Genomic DNA, 20,085 nt, shown 5'->3' on the forward strand with positions numbered 1-20,085 from the left:
GGGCAACCAGTGGGGCGATTGGGGGGGCCTCCCCGCTGGCACCCACCTTGGTTGACCTGGGGCCTGTGGGCTGGGGGCAGCTCCTGTGTTGAGCGTCTGCACCCTGGTGGTCAGTGCGCGTCATAGCGATCAGTCGTTCCGCTGTTTGGTTGATTTGCATATTAGGCTTTTATTATATAGGACTAGGGGCCCGGTGCACGAAATTCGTGCACTGGGTGTGTGTGTGTGGGGGGGGGGGAGTGTCCCTCAGCCCAGCCTGCCCCCTCTCACATACTGGGAGCCCTCAGGCGTTGACCCCCATCACCCTCCAATCGCCTGATCGGCCCCTTGCCCAGGCCTGACGCCCCCGCCCAGGCCTGAGGCCTCTGGCCCAGGAATCATGCCTGGGCAGGGGACCCCCATCTCCCTCTGATCGCTTGCTCCACCCCCTGCCCAAGCCTGACGCCTCTGACCCAGGCTTCAGGCCTGGGCAAGGGGACCCTCATATCCCCCCAATCACCGGCTCCGCCCCCCACCCAGGCCTGATGCCTCGGCCAGAGGAGTTGACCCTCATCACCCTCCGATCACCAATCACCGGATCGTCCCCTTGACCAAGCCTGAGGCCTCCGGCAGAGGTGTCAGGCCTGGGCAGGGGACCCCCAGCTCCCCGCGGTTGCAGGCTCCGCCCCTGCCCAGGCCTAACGCCTTTGGCCTAGGCGTCCAGCCTGGGCAGCGGGAACCGGCAGCTGCAGCGGCCCCGCGATCGTGGGCTCCGCTTTAGGCCCAGGCAACTAGCTCCCGGGACTGCCAGCTTCGACCATGCCCAGCTCCCATCGCTGGCTCCACCCCTACTTCCTGCTATCACTGACCAGGGCGGCAAAGGCGCCTGATTCTCCAATCATGGCTGGGGGGCAGGGCAAAGGCGGCCCCAGAGCCGCCTTTGCCCTGCCCCCCAGCTCTTAGCTCCCCCCTGGGTTTCCGATCACTGTCAGTGGCAGGGGGCTTCTTCCTGCTTTCCCTTTCGCCTCCCTGCATTGTGCCTACATATGCAAATTAACCGCCATCTTGTTGGCAGTTAACTGCCAATCTTAGTTGGCAGTTAATTTGCATATAGCCCTGATTAGCCAATGAAAAGGGTAGCGTCGTACGCCAATTACCATTTTTCTCTTTTATTAGTGTAGATGTGCTCAAAAACTAAGGGTGCTTCCACCTAGGACCACATAATATATTTTGCTCTGACCTTTAAATCAATTACAAAGCTAATCAGGTTTTGCTAAAGGAATTTACATCTATGGAGCCTACAAGGGACTATTTTCCATTTCAATTAAAACATTGTAGCCCTGCCCGGTTTGGCTCAGTGGATAGAGCGTCAACCTACGGACTAAAGGGTCCCAGATTCGATTCCGGTCAAGGGCACATGTCTGGGTTTCAGGCTTGATCCCCAGTGGGGACCATGCAGGAGGCAACTGATTAATGATTCTTTCTCATTATTGATGTTTCTATCTCTCTCTTCCTCTTCCTTCCTCTCTGACGTTAAAAATACAAAAACGAAAAAACAACAACAACAAAAAACCACATTGTAATTCCACAGTTAATCTACACTAGGAGAGTGGAGATGAAGAGTTAGATAAAAATGTAACATACTTCATTTATTTTATTTCCTGGTTCAAACCTAAGGCCTAGTGTATGTGCTATTCTTAAAAGTGCGACAAAGCCCATTCCCTACAATGAATACTTTTTAAATCAGCACCCAGTGGTGATAGGTCTGCATGGAAAAGCCCCAGTCTTGCTGGGTTCCCAATCAAGTTATCCCCTAGTAAGTGATTAGAAGGGTACATTACTTACACTAAACCATGACTTTGCATAATCTTAACACATTGTATGCGGGAAACGTGTTTACATGTTTTACGTATTTATACGTTCTACCAGTGTAGTAGAGCGCGGGACACGTATTAATACGTTTTTTATAGACTAGCGGTAGAATGCGGGTAACGTATAAATACGTAAACTAAAGTTATCGTAATTTTACTGAACGTTGCCATTTGTGCAAAAAATTAGCAAAAATGGCCTGCGCCACCTGTTAGTGCGCGATAAAAACTACCCGCAAACAATGTGTTAATAAACTACCTGGAAATCAAGTTTTACTAGGACAATCTGCAAGTATGTCAGAGCTTTATAGATATATTGCAAACTTAAAAAAATGATCTGTAATGTTTTCTTTCAACTTTAATTTCCTTACTTAAGCCAATACCTGAAACACTAAGGGGAATCTTCTCTACAGCTCGATAGGATTCTACACTCACATGAATAAAAGTGTAAAAAGGCTGTGGAAAAATGCATGAAAATCAAGAGTAAGTACAATTATTTGTGTGAATGGCAAATCATTCTCCTATCATTAAGACATACTTTTACTTATACTACTATTTATGTCAATGGGAGAAAGGTCCTTTCCTTGTGTGTTCATTGGTAACTAAGGGTGCAGAACCAGTACAGCTGTACAGTGCAGGAACCAGGAGGCTTGGCTGAGGGACCAGACTGCCTGGATTCAAGTCCTGCCTCTGCCATCTTACAAAGTCGTGTGACTTTAAACAGATTCTTTAACTTCTTTGTACCTTAATTTCCTTACCCATGAAATAGATAATAACCTACCTCATGGCACTGTGCTGAGAATTAAGTTAATATAGTAAGTGATTAGGACATGACCTGACATTCAAATAGTATTATTAGTTACCATTAGTAATATACACTTTTAAAAAGAAATAAAATTATAAGTAATATAACTAATAATAAACAACATTAATTTTAATTAACTGCATTGAGAATAAGAGGTAGAAAAATCATAAAAAAGAATTCCAAAGAAATTATAATTAAAATTTTTCCATTTAAAAATGTGCTACAGTGTTTTAAAAAATATGAAAAGTAACTCTCCTAATAAATATTTTTAAGTGTTAGCAACATATTTTGCTACATAACATTTTTGTTTGTTTTTAAAGGCTTCAGACAAAGTCCCATCTTACCTTCCAGCTCGACCTTTCCTTTGCTTGGCATTAGCTTTACTAACCCACTCAGCAGACATAGTACTGATGTTGTTCTGTGTGTCAAAGTGTGTTTCCTTTATTTTTCCTCCATCTATCACATAAACTACATCATCTATGGTAATGCTGTTAGGAAAATAGATATATAAAATATTAACACATAAGAAGCTCATTAATCTATGTCAGGTCTACAGACAAAGATTTTAGAACATTTCTAATGGACCACAATGATTGTAGCAGTTCAGGATTTTCACCACTCTTCCCACATTTACCAACATTATTGGATCAAGCACCTCATTGTATGCATCCTCAGCACCTGCAGTGGCAGTGCAGTGTCCTGCCAATTCTGCAGATACCATGCTAGATTCTTACTTGCCCACAGACAAACTTCATAGCTTGCCTGATGACTTCAGTTCCTAGCTTTTGTGACCCTCACCCCTTCCCAGTGCCATGGTTTAATATCAGCTTTCACAGAACAACTTTAGTGCTGTACCGGTACATTAGTACCCTCAAGACAATGCATTTTAAAGGCTGTATATAACTGCCAAATTACCAAACAATTCCATCCCCAATCAACAGAAGGCAAATAAAAAAACACTGACATCAGCTCCCATGGTTTTTAGAAAGGCTTTGAAAAACAAACAAACAAACAAAAAAACACCACACACCCAAACAACACTTACAAGGCCGTTTCTGAAGAAGGCTAAAAAATTAGTGTAGGTTAAACAAACACCAAACAAACCTATGTCACTGCCATGATTAAAACACTTACTTTTAAGATTACAAATATTTTGTAGAGAAAAAAGATTAAGGTATGTTAACAATTTATGGGGCTTAAAACTAATATAATCACAAGCAGTTGATATTTAAAACAATATTTACCTAGTCTCTGCAATGTTGGTAGCAATTACTATTTTCCGAACACCAGGAGGGGTTCTTTTAAACACCTGTAAGAAAAATTACATCAAAACCCCAAAAGTACACAAATTTCTGATACATTACTCTTGCAATTAGAGAAATTACTTGATACTATTCATTTTTAGCACTGTTTATCTGTTGACATATGTATGAATCTGATATTTATAGTTGTATTTATAAGGTATACATCATTTTCAATACCATAAAACTCCCTTTAGGTATACCAAATTAAAACCTCCCACAGATGTCAGAACCTTATCACAAACAAGATTTTAAAAGAAATACAATAATATACATAATTTTTTTTAAACAAAAACTGGTTAAACATCGTATTGTGTAGTCAAGCTTTTAAGGGAGAGAGAAAAATTTAGTTTAAGGATAAGAATTATGAATTACCCCAAAATATATGGGTAATGACAAATAACCAAGCAGATGCCCAACTCATCAGAATAAATGTTAGCTGGTGTACCTTCTTAAACTAGCTTTTGAGATTAGACTGGATTAAAACAAAAATCCTCTTCAAATGCTGAATCCTACCAACAATGCAGCATCGACAAAGCTACCAAGTTGATGAAAAGACATGCAGCCAAGTTCCCCTTGGCTATAAAGAAACAAAATGCATGAACTTATCCCTACATGTATAAAAGTGGTAATAGAGAAAATGCTGTTTCCAAGTCTATCACATATTCTCTAGCAAAGGAATAAAAAATTGACTGTTAGGGTGTCAGAGATGTAAGTGCCTCCGCATCGAAAACTCTGCTAAGTCTTTGGAATCAAGAGTTCTCTCTCTTTCCTCTTCTCTTCTTTACCTAGCAGCGCTCTGTAACTAATTCAGCTGGCTGAGCCTTACTCAGGACTGGTACCAGCAGAAAGGATATTAAAATAATCTCAGTTAAAAAAAAAAAAGAAGTCTTTATATTTTCTTAGAGAGAGAGGAAAAACTAGAAGGGACCCACCAGGGCCTGCAAATACTGCAATCCAGAAAATTATCTTGCCTTTGAGAATGCATAGTTCATTCTAATCAGAGTAATCTCTGAATCTGACTAAGCCAAAATACTCAAAACCATAATAATAAAAACTAAAATAATACATTATTGACAAAACAGGAAATCTCACACCTACAAAAATATATATTCTAATGCTGTTAAATCAAAATTTCAAATATAAAGATATTTAATTTCTGGGTTGATTTATATTTATGGGTACTCACATACCTTTTTCCTTTTATTCATAAAAGCCAAACAAGTTATTGGTGAAACCAATCTTTAAATTTTTCCCTAATGTTGGTTGACACAACTAATTTGATTTGTGGATTACCCTCTCTAATTCATGTTTTTGTAAAATTATCTCCTGAAGACTCATTTGCAAAGGTTCCCAAAGAAGTATTTTTATATGGATTACTATTTGAAAATATGTCTTAAAAAATAAAATATAAAACAAAACGCACAATAAGCAGTCCTTTGAGATTGCCTCAGGTTGAAAGATAGTGAATAAATTTAACATACCTGTGTCTGGTTAACTGTAGGCATCAGTGAATGTAAAGGTATAATAAGAAACCTGTCTGAAAATTAAAAAGAAAATTAATTTTTTTTTTTTTAGAAAATTAAATTTTAAGATAGTTGCAGAAAAGCTCCGTCAGACATATATAGAACATAATCTTAAGAAATTACATTCATACATTTTTTTTAAGTTTCCAAATGAAATAGCTCAAGCTCATTCATGATTATTATTAGCTAATAGAAAGTTTGTTGCAGTATAGTTAGGGGAAGGAGGGTGACTGTTAAGGAAAAAAAGGTAAATTTCACATTTAGCTGTGGTTACAAAAAAATGCAAACTGACTTAAATCTCTAACAACAGTACCCAAATGAATCAAGATAGCTATATTTCTACTGGAAAAGAACTGGTGTTATTTGAAAGAGAGACCGTCTGTGACCTTTCTGAACTTAAAAAATAATAAAATGCTGTCAAGCAAATGGTTTGCTAAAAAAATGCTCTAAAATTACTTTGGTGACATGAAATAAAGTTCATTAATTTAATCAAAATTCAAACTGAAAATACTTAACTCAAATTGAATTAAGCCTTCAAACATAACTTCCTGTTTTTAGAAAAATCAGGTCAGAAAGAATCAAATGAAACAATAACATGAAGATTCAGACAAATCAGAGTTGATCTAGTCTTTTTCATAAGTCATCAACATGAAAGAAGTAAGGAAAGAATAAGAGTGATGTTCTAGAACTAGAGTCAAAGATTTATCTGGTTTGACGTTTTCTATAATTTGAACAAGCTAACCTTGAAAGACATTACAGGGGCAAAATAGGAAAACCTGATTATACACTGGTTTATTAAATGATGTCAATGATTAGGTATGATAGTGGCATTGAGGTTATTATAAGGAATTGTCTTTATTTTTGAGCGATGCATGCTTATATATTTAGAGATAACATATGATAGCTACAATTTACTTTAAAAAGGGGAAAAAATTAGACCATGAAAATAATTGTTGCACTGAAGTCATTTGTATATGGTATTCATTATATGATATTCCTAATTTTCTATAAGCTTAAAATGTTTCATTACAAAGTAAAAAAAAAAAAAAAAAAGATCAGTCAGGGATGATGAAAGTAATAACAATTTTGCTGAAGACAATATAATTGGGATAAAAATAATTTCTATAGCTGATATCACACACCAAAGTAGTCAACAGAAACAAAATTTCTTATGACAAGAATGAGAATGTTGATAAGCATTTGATAAATTGAATTTCAAGATTTACTTTTCAGTCAGTATGGAGTACGACCAATTTCTCCCTTTTTTACAATGACTAACAGTATATAACTGATTATTAAGGCTAAATTTTAAAAATGATTTGAGAAATACTTGTTAAACTTTAAAAAACTTCCTTTCAAAGAAATTGAGCTGGTGGTGAAAGTTTAAATTAATACCTCCATTCTTGAGAATAATTAAGTTAAATTAGAAAATTAATGAAGTCAATTATAGTAATCTAGCTATCACACCCTTTCCCCATTCCCACAGAAATAATATTACATTTGGGCATATATATTCCCTGCGTTCTTATGATGGGGAAAAAAGAGGCCAAAGTTGGAAAACTCAACCCCCCCCAAAATTCCCATTGTTTTTTAAAAAAATTCAGCGTAGAGTTTAATCGTGCCTAGTCTTCTATATGGAAATGTTACCACTTACAAGAAAAAGAAAAAGAGGCATTTCATCATAGAGAAGTCATGGTAATCAGATAAAAATATTTTTCTAACTTGAGAAGAGTAAATAATTTTAATTATAAAGAATACTTTGAGGGCACTACAACAATAGAATTTAACAAAGAATAAAAAATGCACCTTTTACTAGTCTAGCCAATACAATTAGAGCAAATATTTTTTAGTTTTATAAAATAAAAATGTGTCAAAATTACTTCAAGAGAGTAAAGTTAGAAGTTATATTCACAATTATACATTAAATAGAATTTGCTTTGTATTTCGCTGATTTGAAGTTAAAAATGACACCTGAAGATGCTGTAACTGAATTTTATAGGAGAAAAATGTTCCCCTGCATTCTCTAAGACAAAAGAGGTGATGTCTCTTAAAATAATACTGTTAAAGAATCAAATCATCTCAGGAAGTTTTAAGACTTCAGGTCACTTTCTTAGATTTGGGGTGAAGAGGAGGTCGGGTATCTGAAGTTTAAATAAGTGCCATGCTGACTGTTGTATAGTCAGAGGTGAGAATCAGTGGACTAGGGGATTACTTACTCACATGCCAACATTTTCTCCTGAAGGGCTCAACTCATTAGGCAAATTTAGGAGGAGAGGGGAAATGTTCTCACTATAATAACACATAGAGAACTTCACTAAAATACCCACCATCTTCACCTAGAATTTCAGAAAAAAACAACCAAACAAACGTAAAATAATCCAACTTTTGAAAAAAACTAATCTGGGCTAAGACCACCAGTTCTTACAAAGACATGGCCTTAGAAGCAATACTTCTTCCTCAAATGGAAGATAAAAACCAGGCTACATATGATTCAAGTACCACTCTTGGAATTGCAATAAAATACGTTTCAGTAATACCTGATTTAAACATCACTTGTGACATCAAGAGATCATGTAAAGTGCTGATATTGTCCCAGCCTGGTAGAAAGACCAATATTGCACCATCCTGTATGGAAGGGAAATAATCATTACAAATGATCACATAACAAAATACATAAAATAATCTGTGCACTTTAACCTTCATTAAAATTATACTGCCTAAGGAAAATTTTGGTTACTGATTGTAAATAATGAATATAAGCTCACTTTTTAAAAATAGAATTTGTAAACCAGATTTTCCATTTGTTTAGTCTTTTCTTCAAATAGGTCAAATATCTAAATCATTTGGCATTTTGAGATTCTCATTCCTGGTGTCAAAAGCAATTTCTTCTGTAAGTAATTTTTATTTATTTATTTATTTTAAAATATATTTTGATTTCAAAGAGGGAGAGGGAAAGAGAGATAGAAACATCAATGAAAGAAAATCATTGATCAGCTGCCTCCTGCATGCCCCCTACTGGGGATCCAGTCCACAACCCGGGCATGTGCCTTGACGGGGATCGAACCTGGAATCATACCCAGGACCCTTTAGTCCACAGGCTGACACTCTATCGACTGAGCCAAACAGGCGCTAGGGCATCCATAAGATATTTTTAAAAAAGCATTTACGAGGCCCTGGCCAGCTAGCCCAGTTGGTTGGAGAGTTGTCCTAATGCACCAATGTTGCAGGTTTAATACCTGCTCAGGGCACATACAAGAGTCAACCAATGAATGCATAAATAGGTAGAATAACAAATCAATGTTACTCTCTCTCAAATCAATTTCTTAAAAAAAGCATTTAATTTTTTTTTTTATGGCCTTGATCTAAAAATAAAATTAAGTCACTTGAGGAAAACAAAACTAACCTCTTCTTCCAAAACAATGTAGCGAATAAGGGCAGCAATCAAATTCAGATCAACTTTATCATCATCCATCATTTCTATAACATCTACAGTACTTGCAGAATACCTATCAAAGTTAAATAAAATATCATGAAATACTTGATATAGTTTCCTGAGGCTTAAATTTCTGTAAAATCTAAAAATTAACTCAACCTTCAAATGAGGGAATGATAGGAGAGAGTTAGTGGGGAAATAACAGTGTTTACAACATACTATTCAGCTGGAAAATGAGATAATAATCTTCTTAAATACGTACAAATTCAAGAAGATAATTTCTGCTTTTTGTTTAGGTCAATTCAGTCACTATGCTCTGACTTCCAGACAGAACAAACTTACCTTTTCCGCAGTTCCCTTACATAATCCGGCCAGCGTTCTTTGTACGTTGCTTCTTTTTCTTCTTTCTCTTGTCTATTTACATGCCCTTGCATGAAACCCCTCTTAAACTGGGATCTGTGTTCTTTTTGTTCTGGAACATATCTAAAATGAAAACGTTCTTAAGTAGCTTCACTTTTTAAAAACTCTCTGGTTGTAGCTAATATTCAGCTTATATTTAGGATTTTAAAAAAGATTTTTAAGTAATTTCACTATAATTTCTAATGAACACTAGTTAAATATCCATTTATTTGCAAGTATTCATTAACATAAAATCTGACATTTTGGTTGAAAATCATTCTTCTCTATAAAGTATATACAACTCTAGATCATTTTAAGCAATCAAAATTAGAGTAACTTTCATCTTCAATTTTAAGTTTGCTCTAAAAAAAAGTTAACATTAAGTCCCAAATAATAGTTAATGTTGCCTAGTAGAAGACTCATATTTTACATATAGGTTTTCAAACCTGAGTACATATAAGAATCCCCTAGAGAGTTTGTAAACTGTAAATTCTGAAATCCTATACCTTGCAATTTGGATTGAAGTCTGGTTGGTTGGGGTCAGCTAACCCAGATTTTAATTAGTGCCCCAGGAGACTCAGATAGTGTATCTATAAATGTACAGACACATGCATGAGAACTATTTATTCTGCTCAGGCTGACAGATATAGCTAATGGCAGAGCCAAATCGGCATTCAAATCTCGTCTGTCCAGCATTATGCTCTGACTCCACCATGCTGCAGTGACTGCTATAAGCAGGGCACATTTGCCCCAGAATCCCAACTATTTACTGTAAGTGGGTTCTGAGAGCATGAAGGTGGAGAAAGACAAAGAAAAATGAACTAAACTTTTAACCCCAAATCCCCTCAGAGTTTGCCTAGGGAACAGCTTCCAGATAGAATGGGAGGTTTGGAGCATTGGTTTTGTGAGTCAGACAGATTATGGAAATGATGTCCTTGCTCTGACATTGACTAGCTGTGTGACTTTAAACAAGGTGTAACTTTCAGGTCTCTAGTTTCCTTACTTTAAGAGATTAATACTTTGATAACAGTATTGGCATAAGAATAAGAGCAAAAAAGTGATAAAGCACAATGCCTGACACATAGCAGACACCCCAAAAGTGTTAATCAATCCCCTTCCCTATTCAGTACCTGTGACCCAGGATCCCCCTAAGTCTTCCATACATATAGAGGCACCAACTTGAAGTAGGGCAACCTGAGACAGAGATTAGTCCTAGTCAGCAGGATGGACCCACGGTTGGTTCCCTTCCCAGCATTTCCAACAGAGGTAACCTTCAACCCCCACCCCAAGGGCCCAGTCACAACCCTCCATCTCATGTCACCTTACTTTCTTCCCTCCTGCTTCCCTGTAGTGCAGCTCTTCTACAAATAGATACTATCCTTTTGCTTCGAGAGACCCCTTAACTACAGTTCCTTGTATATAACGTGCCTTCTAGACAGCTTAAGAAAGCAATCCATCCTTATGTAATTTTAGATTACTGATCCTGGAAACATTGTTTGCATCATCATTGTCAAGTGCTTTTATTCTCTTAGAAAACAATTGATAAATGTGCTGTGGTAGGACACAGAACACATAGTGGAAAGTAGAATTGAGGAAGGGCATAAAAATTTATGGACATGATAAAACCAGAGCATGGGAGACCTATATAACTATCTTTCACTTTTAATATGTTCTACGCTGACATACACACTTCCCTCTTTCTTACTTAGAATTTCACTGCTTTTCTGACTTACCTAGCCTATCTCTGCTATATATAATCTCATTTCCGACACACTCTTCTTTCTCACAACAGGTCAATCACACCTCATATTAACAGTGTACATGTCTCCCTGCCTCGATATAAGCTGTGAGGTTTCTACCAAATCTAGCCTTATTTTATTCTCAGAACCCTAAGGCACAGTGCAAGACATAAAGTTTAAAAAATTATCTGTTAAATTCTGCTGACTATCCTCCATATAAAATCTTTCTTCTCACTTTCCCACTATTCATTTTCCCATTTAACAAGTAAGCTGTGGAATCTTGAAAAATCTCATCACAAGTGTTTCTACATCTGTCCCTGTACTTATTCAGATGTTTACTAGAGGTCAGGCACTGCGCTATGCACTAGTTAGAGATAAAGAGGACAAAATCCTTGACCTTGAACCTTCTGAAATCTACTGAAAAGGCAAATATAAAGAGGCGCTTTACATGGTGATAATATAAGTGTTTTAAGGGACATGATAAAAGTGCTACAGGAACCTGGATGAGAAAACATCTCATTCTGTGAGAGGACCAGAGATGGTTTAATAGGCAATGAAGCTGGAATTTATTTTTATATAATCAATAGTTTATAGGAGAAAGAATGGAGAAGGTGGCAAATCAAGTCGAAAAGGAGGAAATAACATGTAACAAAGCACAAGTCATGAATGAAAGGCCAATGGCTGGCATGGTAGAGAATGGCAGCAATTGTGAGAGTGAAGATCATGGTGCCAAAAGAGGAACTATTATGTTAGCACAGGAGAGATAATATGGATCTTAAGTAGAAGAAACAAAAATGAGAAGACAATGTATGATCAAGGCATTGTGCTAGGGGGTGGGTAAGGGGAGGAATACAGGATAACTTAAGAGTAATTTGGTTACTAAACAAGTAAAGCAGTTAACTTATCCTAGTTCATAACTCCTTGATAAATATTAGCATTTTTGATTTGTAGCTTAGACAGTTGGGTGGAGGATAACATCAATAACCATGATAAGGCATAATTGTTTTGGTGAAAGCATGGTGGGAATGGAATGTAAGATGATTTTGGTTTAAAAAATGTGAGGTCTGCCCTCTTAGCACAGCAGGCAGCGCGTCAGTCTCATAAAAAATGTGAGGTTCAAGGTGTCTGTGGTACTGGAATGCCGCGGAGCAGAGTTAGATAACAAGTTTAGAGTTCAGGAAGAGCTTCAGCTTTGAAGCTCTAGTTCAGAAAGCTGTGAAAATACAGAAGCATGGTCATGCAAATAGGACTGCACCCAGGAACCACAGCAGACTGAGAAAAGGCTAATGGAGAACCCGAGGGGAAAATCATACTTAAAGGGTAGGGAAGGGAAGCCCATGGAGAACGAGAAACCCGGTAGGAGAACCAGAAGTGAGGTCCAATCACTAAAGACAGAGGCTCCCAGAGTTCGCCGCCCAGGGATCTCTGAAAAATACTGGTGCCTAGCTGCCAGCTCAAACTGTGTAACGTGACTGAGGATGGTGTGTGATCGCAGCATCTGGATTTCAAAAGGCTGAGGGTGACTTTAATGTGCAACCAAGTGTGGGAATCCCTGATTTAAGGACTCATTAACAATGTTTTAGGAGGAAGAGGTGAAGGGTGAATTTCTGAATTAAAGTTTAATAGAAAAGGTAACATGTTAGCATTTTTAAATGTCTTATTTCTTAATATTTACTCACCTTATTTTCTCAATTATATCTTCCAAAAGATACTCCACAACTGGAAAAGTGAAACCAGGTATGTGTATCATTGGACAGTTACCTATTATGGTAAAAAAACAAACATAAGTCTGTACTCAATAAAATAAAAATAAACACTATAAAAAGGACAATGAATCTATTACTTTTTATAACTTCAGAAAATGATCCTGAGCTTTTACAGCTCTATCCTATTTTCTATATCTAGTTCAATAAAAGGCAGCAGCCTAGCCTTCACTCAACACCATTCCACTGCTAAACTGTGCAGATACCTCACAGTTCTACAAAGGACACAGTATTTTAAATTGCACTTAAAATCCATTATGAGAAGTCTATTTCCTCTTCATCATTAGCCAGAATATTGCATTAGAACCCGTTTTATTTAAATCTATATATGAAGCAGTCCTCCGTGGCACCCAGAATTAAGGAAAAAGTAGTTAAAAACAAGACCTAATCAAATATTAAACTGTTACTATCTTAGAATTACTAGTTTTTAAAAAAAGATTCTTAGAACTGTTTTCTAAATGTTATTCATATTTTGTAGCAAAGAAAACAGTTCACACTGTAAACAATGGTCAACAATGCAGCAAAGTAACTGAGGTGGTATCACAGCTTTGCCTCTGATTTTCATAAATTTGAGTAAGTTACTTAATGTAAGTTCTGGATACTGCATTAAAAAAAAAGAAGACATAATACACTCGAGGGATCTCATAGGCTTTGAGAGTCAACTAGGCTGAATACAAGAACATGTATTAAATATAGCTCTATTCCATTTAACTCCCTACTTTTTCCGCTCCTTCCCCAATTTAAAGTAGGAGAGACAGGGGAATAACTTTAAAAGAATGTATTTTGCAGCTAGTCAAACTGAATTTCAAATCCTCTCAACCCTCTGTTAATTAGGCAACCTTGGATAAGCTATTTAACTGTGCTGAGGCTTTCTCATCTTTAAAAATAAAAATAACAGCACCTACCTCACAAAATATTATGAGACTTAATAAAGACAAAGTGCCATACATACTACCTTGCACATTGACTAGTGATCACTAGTATTATTGTCATTAGCAAATTGCCACCCTAGCCTGTGAATAGTACATAAAAGCCACAAAAGAATAAAAAAATGTTAATAAAATTATTCAGATTTGTGGTTTGACTTTATTGATGCCACCTTAATTATCTGGTAGTTACCCAAAGTAATAATCATAAATTTTACTCACCAAAATATTCTGAGAATTTCTCAGCATTCAATGTTGCACTCATCAATATTACTTTCAGGTCAGGTCGATAATTGAGAAGGTCTTTAATTACAGTCATTAAAACATCTGACTGCAGGTTTCTCTCATGGATTTCATCAAGCACAATATGACTAACACTGGACAAATGCCTGAAGCAGAAGTGTGGTAAAGTATGTAACTCAGTACAACAATTAGTAACATCCTATTTAATAATTACATCTTTTATAGGACTTAATTAAATGTCCTGAATTGAAATATACTCACGGGTCTGACTGAAGCCACTGAAGGATGATTCCTGTTGTACAGTATAAGATAGAACCCTGTTTCCTTGGCAACCGGCTGTGAATAAAAGACACAAGTTAACAATTCTTGGTTTTCTTTACTAGTACATTACTAAGTGCCACAAACATCTAAAAGAAAATCTTCAATTTTAAAAGGTTTATAGTTTTAATGAAAATCTTCAACTTAATTGTGTAGTTATAGGAATGCCTACCAGGTAATAAGAAATACTACATCCAAGTTCATTATACACTGTTTTTGTTGTCATGATACAATGTTAATAATTTATTTTTTAAAGGCATAAACAACCACTGATATTCAGAAAATGACTCATTACTAAACTTCTGTTCAGTGATTGGAAAGTCAGTTGATTAAAAAAGATAAATGGAATCTTGATCTCCAGGAAAAAAACTAAAAAAATACAATGAAGTGGGATAAGGGGTTAAAGATACCAAAATCAATAAGGTAGGTCAGGGGCTGGGTGTGGTACCAAAATATAGGACACTAACTCCTTTCAGGGGGAGCGATGATCTACTAATGTATGTCCAGGAAATAAGTTATTTTTCAAATCATTCCATGTTATAAAAGACATTAAAATGGTAATCCAAATATCAAATTGGGTTACAAAAATGACTGAGGGTTGCAAGCCTCCTATGCTTGTTACTTTAAATGTTAATTCTAGTAGTTATAATTGGCATACAGATGGAGAAAAATCTTTTCTTTTTTAATCTCTAGCTTCAAATTTTAACTAAAATATACCTGTAAACAAGTGAACATTCTTTACCTCTGGAGACGAATTTGGTATCCAGTACTATTACCATTGCCACAAGTTTCTGCCCTTTCTGCAGCCACTCTCTCTGCAACCTTTAATTAAAATAAAATAGTTACAAAGAAAAGAGATTTTCCTTTAGTACAAATATCCTAACCATCCATGAAAATCTGAGATGGTTATATTTACTCACCTCTTATATTTACTTTTCATTTTCTCTAAGCTCTCCAAAGTCAAATGCTCTTTCTTCACTATTTTCAAAGTGTCTTTCTACAGCCACCCTCTCATTATTTCTTCCCTTTCTTTTTGTCTTTCTAAAAGAGTAGGAAATCCTGTTCTAAACTTATATTAACACTAAAGGCCTGGTGCATGAAATTTGTGCACGGGCAGGGTCCCTAGGCCTGGCTGGCAATCAGAGCCGATCTGTGGGATGACTGGCGGGGCGATCGGGGATCCCCACTGGCACCCACCTTGGCTAGCCTGGTGCCGCTCGCTGGCTGGCCCCAACCCCCATTGCTCGCTGGCTGGCCCCAACCCCCATTGCTGCCGCCACTGCTGCCGAATGCGAACAGCGGAGCGATCAGGGGGACCCTTGCTGGCACCCGCGTTGCCTGGCCTGGGGCCTGAGGGCTGGGAGCAGCTCCTGCATTGAGCGTCTGCCCCCTGGTGCTCAGTGAGGATCATAGCAACCGATCATTCCGTCGTTCGGTTGATTTGCATATTAGGCTTTTATTATATAGGATGTATTTATCCTCAAATTCCATGCAAGTTTTATATTTGGTTGTTTCTTTTGGTTTTAGACTGGTGGTTCTTTCTTTTTTAAAAAAGTGTGTTTATAATTTTTTAAAATGTTTTTATTGATTTCAGAGAGGGAGGGAGAGATAGAAACATCAATGATGAGAAACATGGATCAGCTGCCTCCTCCACACCCCCTACCTGGGATCGAGCCCAAAACCCGGGCATGTGCCCTGATTGGAAATCGAACTATAACCTCCTGGTTCATGGGTCAATGCCCAACCACTGAGCCACACTGGCCAGGCAAGATTGATGTTTCTTAATTCCTAAATCTTCATTGTGTTTTAAAACTTATAGTGCCAAAGGTAAGCTCTGGATAGATGAAATGCTATTATAATCATACTGATTTATGTAACTAAAAGTAAACAACAGTCATCTTGTAACAACAGTGATGACTGAGGTTAGAAACAGAAAATGACATGATTACTTTTAAAGAAATACTTCAGAAATAAAACTTCCAATCAGTGTATCTGGTACACATCATTATTTCCCTTTTCACTACTTACACTATCCATTCAAAAACAGATTTTGGGGAAGAAAAGAAAAAGAAAAAGAAAAAAAAAAGCTATTATCAAGACTACCCTAAAGGAAAAAGGAAAGTGAAGTGAGAGATAACTTACAGAAATGGCACTAATTCTTCTTGGCTGGGTACAAACTATCCTGCATGCAGATCCTTTTCCTCTTTCAATGTAATTATCCAAAATGAACTGAGTAACTTGAGTGGTTTTTCCACAACCAGTTTCACCACTTATTACTGTCACCTGATGATTATCGATCATATTTACCAATTCCTGTTTCAAAAAGAAAAATAAGTGAAGGACATCACATGTTAAGTCTGAAAAGACAGTTATCGAAATTCTACCAAACGGAAGGTAACTGCTTCTAACAAAACACTAATGCCTTTTAAATTTTATGTGAAATGCTGACAGTTTGGGTTTTTGGATATACCAGTTTTCAAGAGCTAAGAAGTACTAAATTATTAAAAGAACTCAGCCAAGACACTGTTAAAGAAAAACACACTGGTAAGAACAAAAGAGTCAACAGCTCATAAGTTCCATGCAAAAGGATTAGTGAAAAAGAATGTGATCATATGGGGCTATTGAGTATAAGGCAAATATCCCCTGAAACCTAAACAACTACTGAAGATATTAAGAATTTATATCTTAATTCATAAATATGGCTTTGTCTGTAGGACAAATTTTGTATACTGTTTTAAAGAATAATATAATTTAAAATTATTTCCTTTCAAATAATTAAAATAAAGAAAAAGTTTTAAATACCTAAGTTTACAAAATAACTTTTTGTGAAAATTCTTGTTTTTAAACTCTAAAAATTTCAATTATGGACATAAATATAAGCAAACTTTAGAAAAAACTGTTTCATGGCCATATTTTTGTTTTCAACAATTCAAAAGAATAAAATGAGTTTCTAAGAATATCCTTCAGAGAAAGGTTGATAAATTTGTATTTCTTCTTAACACAGCACTTTGTAAAAAAAAAAACTGTATTCAAGTATTTTACAAATCAAATTAAACAGTGCATAATCATTTTACCTTTTGCATTCCAAATGAAGGCAGCTTTTCCCTGAAATGCTGAAATAAAAAATTAAAAAAAAACAAGTTATAAATTTTTCACCAAAAACTGGAATGAATTTATAATCCTGGTAATCAGAATATACTGATAAATATGCTAGAATACAAGTATTTTTTTTAAAATATATTTTATTGATTTTTTTAGAGAGGAAGGGAGAGGGATAGAGAGTTGGAAACATAGATGAGAGAGAAACATTGATCAGCTGCCTCCTGCACACCCCCTACTGGGGATGTGCCCGCAACCAAGGTACATGCCCTTGACTGGAATCGAACCTGGGACCCTTCAGTCCTCAGGCCGACGCTCTATCCACTGAGCCAAACCGGTTAGGGCTAGAATACAAGTATTTTATTACCTCACAGCTTACAAGTATCAAGACAAAAAAGAATTTTACAATGGGGCCTTGACTTACGAGTTTAATTCGTTCCGTGACGGAGCTCGTAACTCAAATTGCTTGTATGTCAAATCAAAAAGTGAACTAGTGAGACACGTGATGCTGGGCTGATGTTGTGGCGTTCACTGTGACATTCGCTGTGCCAACTAGTGGTGGGGTATCTGAAGCTGGCTCGTAACCCGAATTTTAGCTCGCAACTCAAACCAAAAAAACAGGCTGAGAGACGGCCTGTATCTCGAAAAACTTGTTAGTCGGGACACTCGTTAGTCAAGGCCCCACTGTATAAAAAAAGAACTAAGTAATAACTCAGCAACCACTTTGGTTTTTGAAACATAGAAAAATAGAATTCTATTACATCTAATTGAACGGAGATACTTTCTTAGAGTAAGTGACAGTAAAATGAAATCTGATCTATCATCTAATAGCATTCTTACTATCCCTAAGTTACTTTTACAATTTTTTCTCTTTGTTTTATATATTCATCTTAGATTTTATTTCTATATCACATTCTTTTCCCACTCATTGATCCACACCATTTACTAATGCATTAGGCACTAGAACATATTCAAAGTATCCTGGGTACTTGCCTTTGAGTATAAAAGCTTAAAACAGTATCAGCAGTAAGAAAATCTGGTACTGCCATTTAAAAACTGTTATGTTAAGTCAAACTTGGAGGCCCAAAGGTTTTAACTGAGGGCTGCCACAAATCTGAATGAAGAGCCTTTATATAAAAAACTAGTAGCAGTTTCTGACACATATTAGCTACTCAACAAGTTTTTTGGGAATTACAATTAGAAATACTAAAGACAGCATGACTAATTCTTTCCTGTAATTTTTACATGGTAATTTCTAGTTTTGAAAACTTTATGGTACCCCATACCCACACTACATAAAAATGACATACACTAAGAAAGCAGCACTATGGTTGACACTGAACTAGATGTATTATCCTATATAATAAAAGCGTAATATGCAAATTGAACAAATGGTGGAATGACCAGTCACTATGATGTGCACTGACCACCAGAGGGCAGACGTTCAACACAGGAGCTGTCCCTTTGTAGTCAGTGTGCTCCCACAGGGGGAGCACCGCTCAGCCAGAAGCCGGGCTCACAGCTGGCGAGTGCAGGGGTGGTGGCGGGAGCCTCTCCTGCCTCCGCTGCAGGTGGGCAGTAAGGAGCGAGGGGTCCTGGACTGCGAGAGTCCTGGACTGCGAGAGGGATGTCTGAGTGCTGGCTTAGGCCCGATCCCCCCAGGGTGACTTAAATGAATTCTAGTGCTTTGAGATAACAAGTCACAGGGTCTAAGCCAAAAGTCGGACATCCCCTGAGGGGTCCCGGACTGACAGAGGGAACAGGCCGGCCTAAGGGATCCCTCTCCCCCGCAGTGCATGAATCTCATGCACTGGGCCTCAACTATAACATAAAAAAAATCTTTAGGGGTATAAAAAAAATAAACCATAATTTTAACAAACCCTCTTTATTGAAAAGGGAAAAAAATGCAAAATTAGAACTATCCTAGGTAATCTAGTATATTACTGCCATGCTTTTTAATTTCTTGAAACATCCTTGTTAATTTTTTGCCCATTTGATTTGTCAAGATGGAGACTATACTAGTCCCCTAATACCAGTTTATTCTATACTAGAGGCCTGGTGCACAAAAATTTGTGCACTCGGGAGGGTCCCTCAGTCTGGTTGGGAGTGCCCATTTGCAGTCCAGGACCCCTTGGGGGATGTCCACCTGTTGACTTAGGCCCACTCCCCAGGGGATCAGTCCTAAGCTTGCAGTCAGACATCCTTCTGGCAGCCAGGGAGCCCTTGGGGGATGTCCGACTAAAGGCTTAGGCCCCCAAGGGATCGGGCCTAAACCGTTAGTTGGACATTCTTAGTGCTGCCACGGAGGTGGGAGAGGCTCCTGCCACCACCACTGAGCTGGCCAGCCATGAGCCAGCTTCTGGCTGAGTGGCACTCCCCATATGGAAGTGCACTGACCACCAGGGGGCAGCTCCTGCATTAAGCGTCTGCACCCTGGTGGCCAGTGCGCATCATAGCAACCAGCCATTCTGCCGTTCAGTCAATTTGCATATTAGCCTTTTATTATTATTCTATATAATAGAGCTAATATGCTAATCAGACCAAACAGAACGACTATCCGGACATCCTTCCGGATGACTGTCCGGACGACCTTCTGGATGAAGCCGGGAGGGCGAGAGCCAGCTGACGCTTTGAGGGGCTGCCAGGGATGGCCAAGACTGCGAGGGCCGGCTGAGGCAGCCGGGGC

At 37.6% G+C, this 20,085-nt stretch overlaps 1 protein-coding gene across 3 annotated transcripts in view; it reads right to left on the reverse strand.

The window, feature by feature from the left end:
* The window catches only part of DHX36 (DEAH-box helicase 36), a 46,819-nt gene that overhangs the window by 17,938 nt on the left and 8,796 nt on the right, over positions 1–20,085 (reverse strand). For all 3 annotated transcript variants that reach the window (XR_009451792.1, XM_059686851.1, XM_059686852.1), the window contains exons 4-15: positions 17,375–17,413; positions 16,443–16,613; positions 15,043–15,122; positions 14,244–14,318; positions 13,962–14,128; positions 12,730–12,811; positions 9,255–9,395; positions 8,883–8,985; positions 8,017–8,104; positions 5,438–5,493; positions 3,897–3,961; positions 2,997–3,140 (exon numbers count right to left, since the gene is read on the reverse strand). Coding sequence is in view for 2 of the 3 variants with exons in the window: in XM_059686851.1 (XP_059542834.1) it covers positions 2,997–3,140; positions 3,897–3,961; positions 5,438–5,493; positions 8,017–8,104; positions 8,883–8,985; positions 9,255–9,395; positions 12,730–12,811; positions 13,962–14,128; positions 14,244–14,318; positions 15,043–15,122; positions 16,443–16,613; positions 17,375–17,413 (1,211 nt within the window). In the remaining variant the exon portion in view is untranslated. The remainder of the gene's footprint in view (positions 1–2,996; positions 3,141–3,896; positions 3,962–5,437; positions 5,494–8,016; positions 8,105–8,882; positions 8,986–9,254; positions 9,396–12,729; positions 12,812–13,961; positions 14,129–14,243; positions 14,319–15,042; positions 15,123–16,442; positions 16,614–17,374; positions 17,414–20,085) is intronic.

The sequence above is a fragment of the Myotis daubentonii genome, chromosome 3 (genome assembly GCF_963259705.1).
Source record: "Myotis daubentonii chromosome 3, mMyoDau2.1, whole genome shotgun sequence".
Classification (NCBI taxonomy): domain Eukaryota; kingdom Metazoa; phylum Chordata; class Mammalia; order Chiroptera; family Vespertilionidae; genus Myotis; species Myotis daubentonii.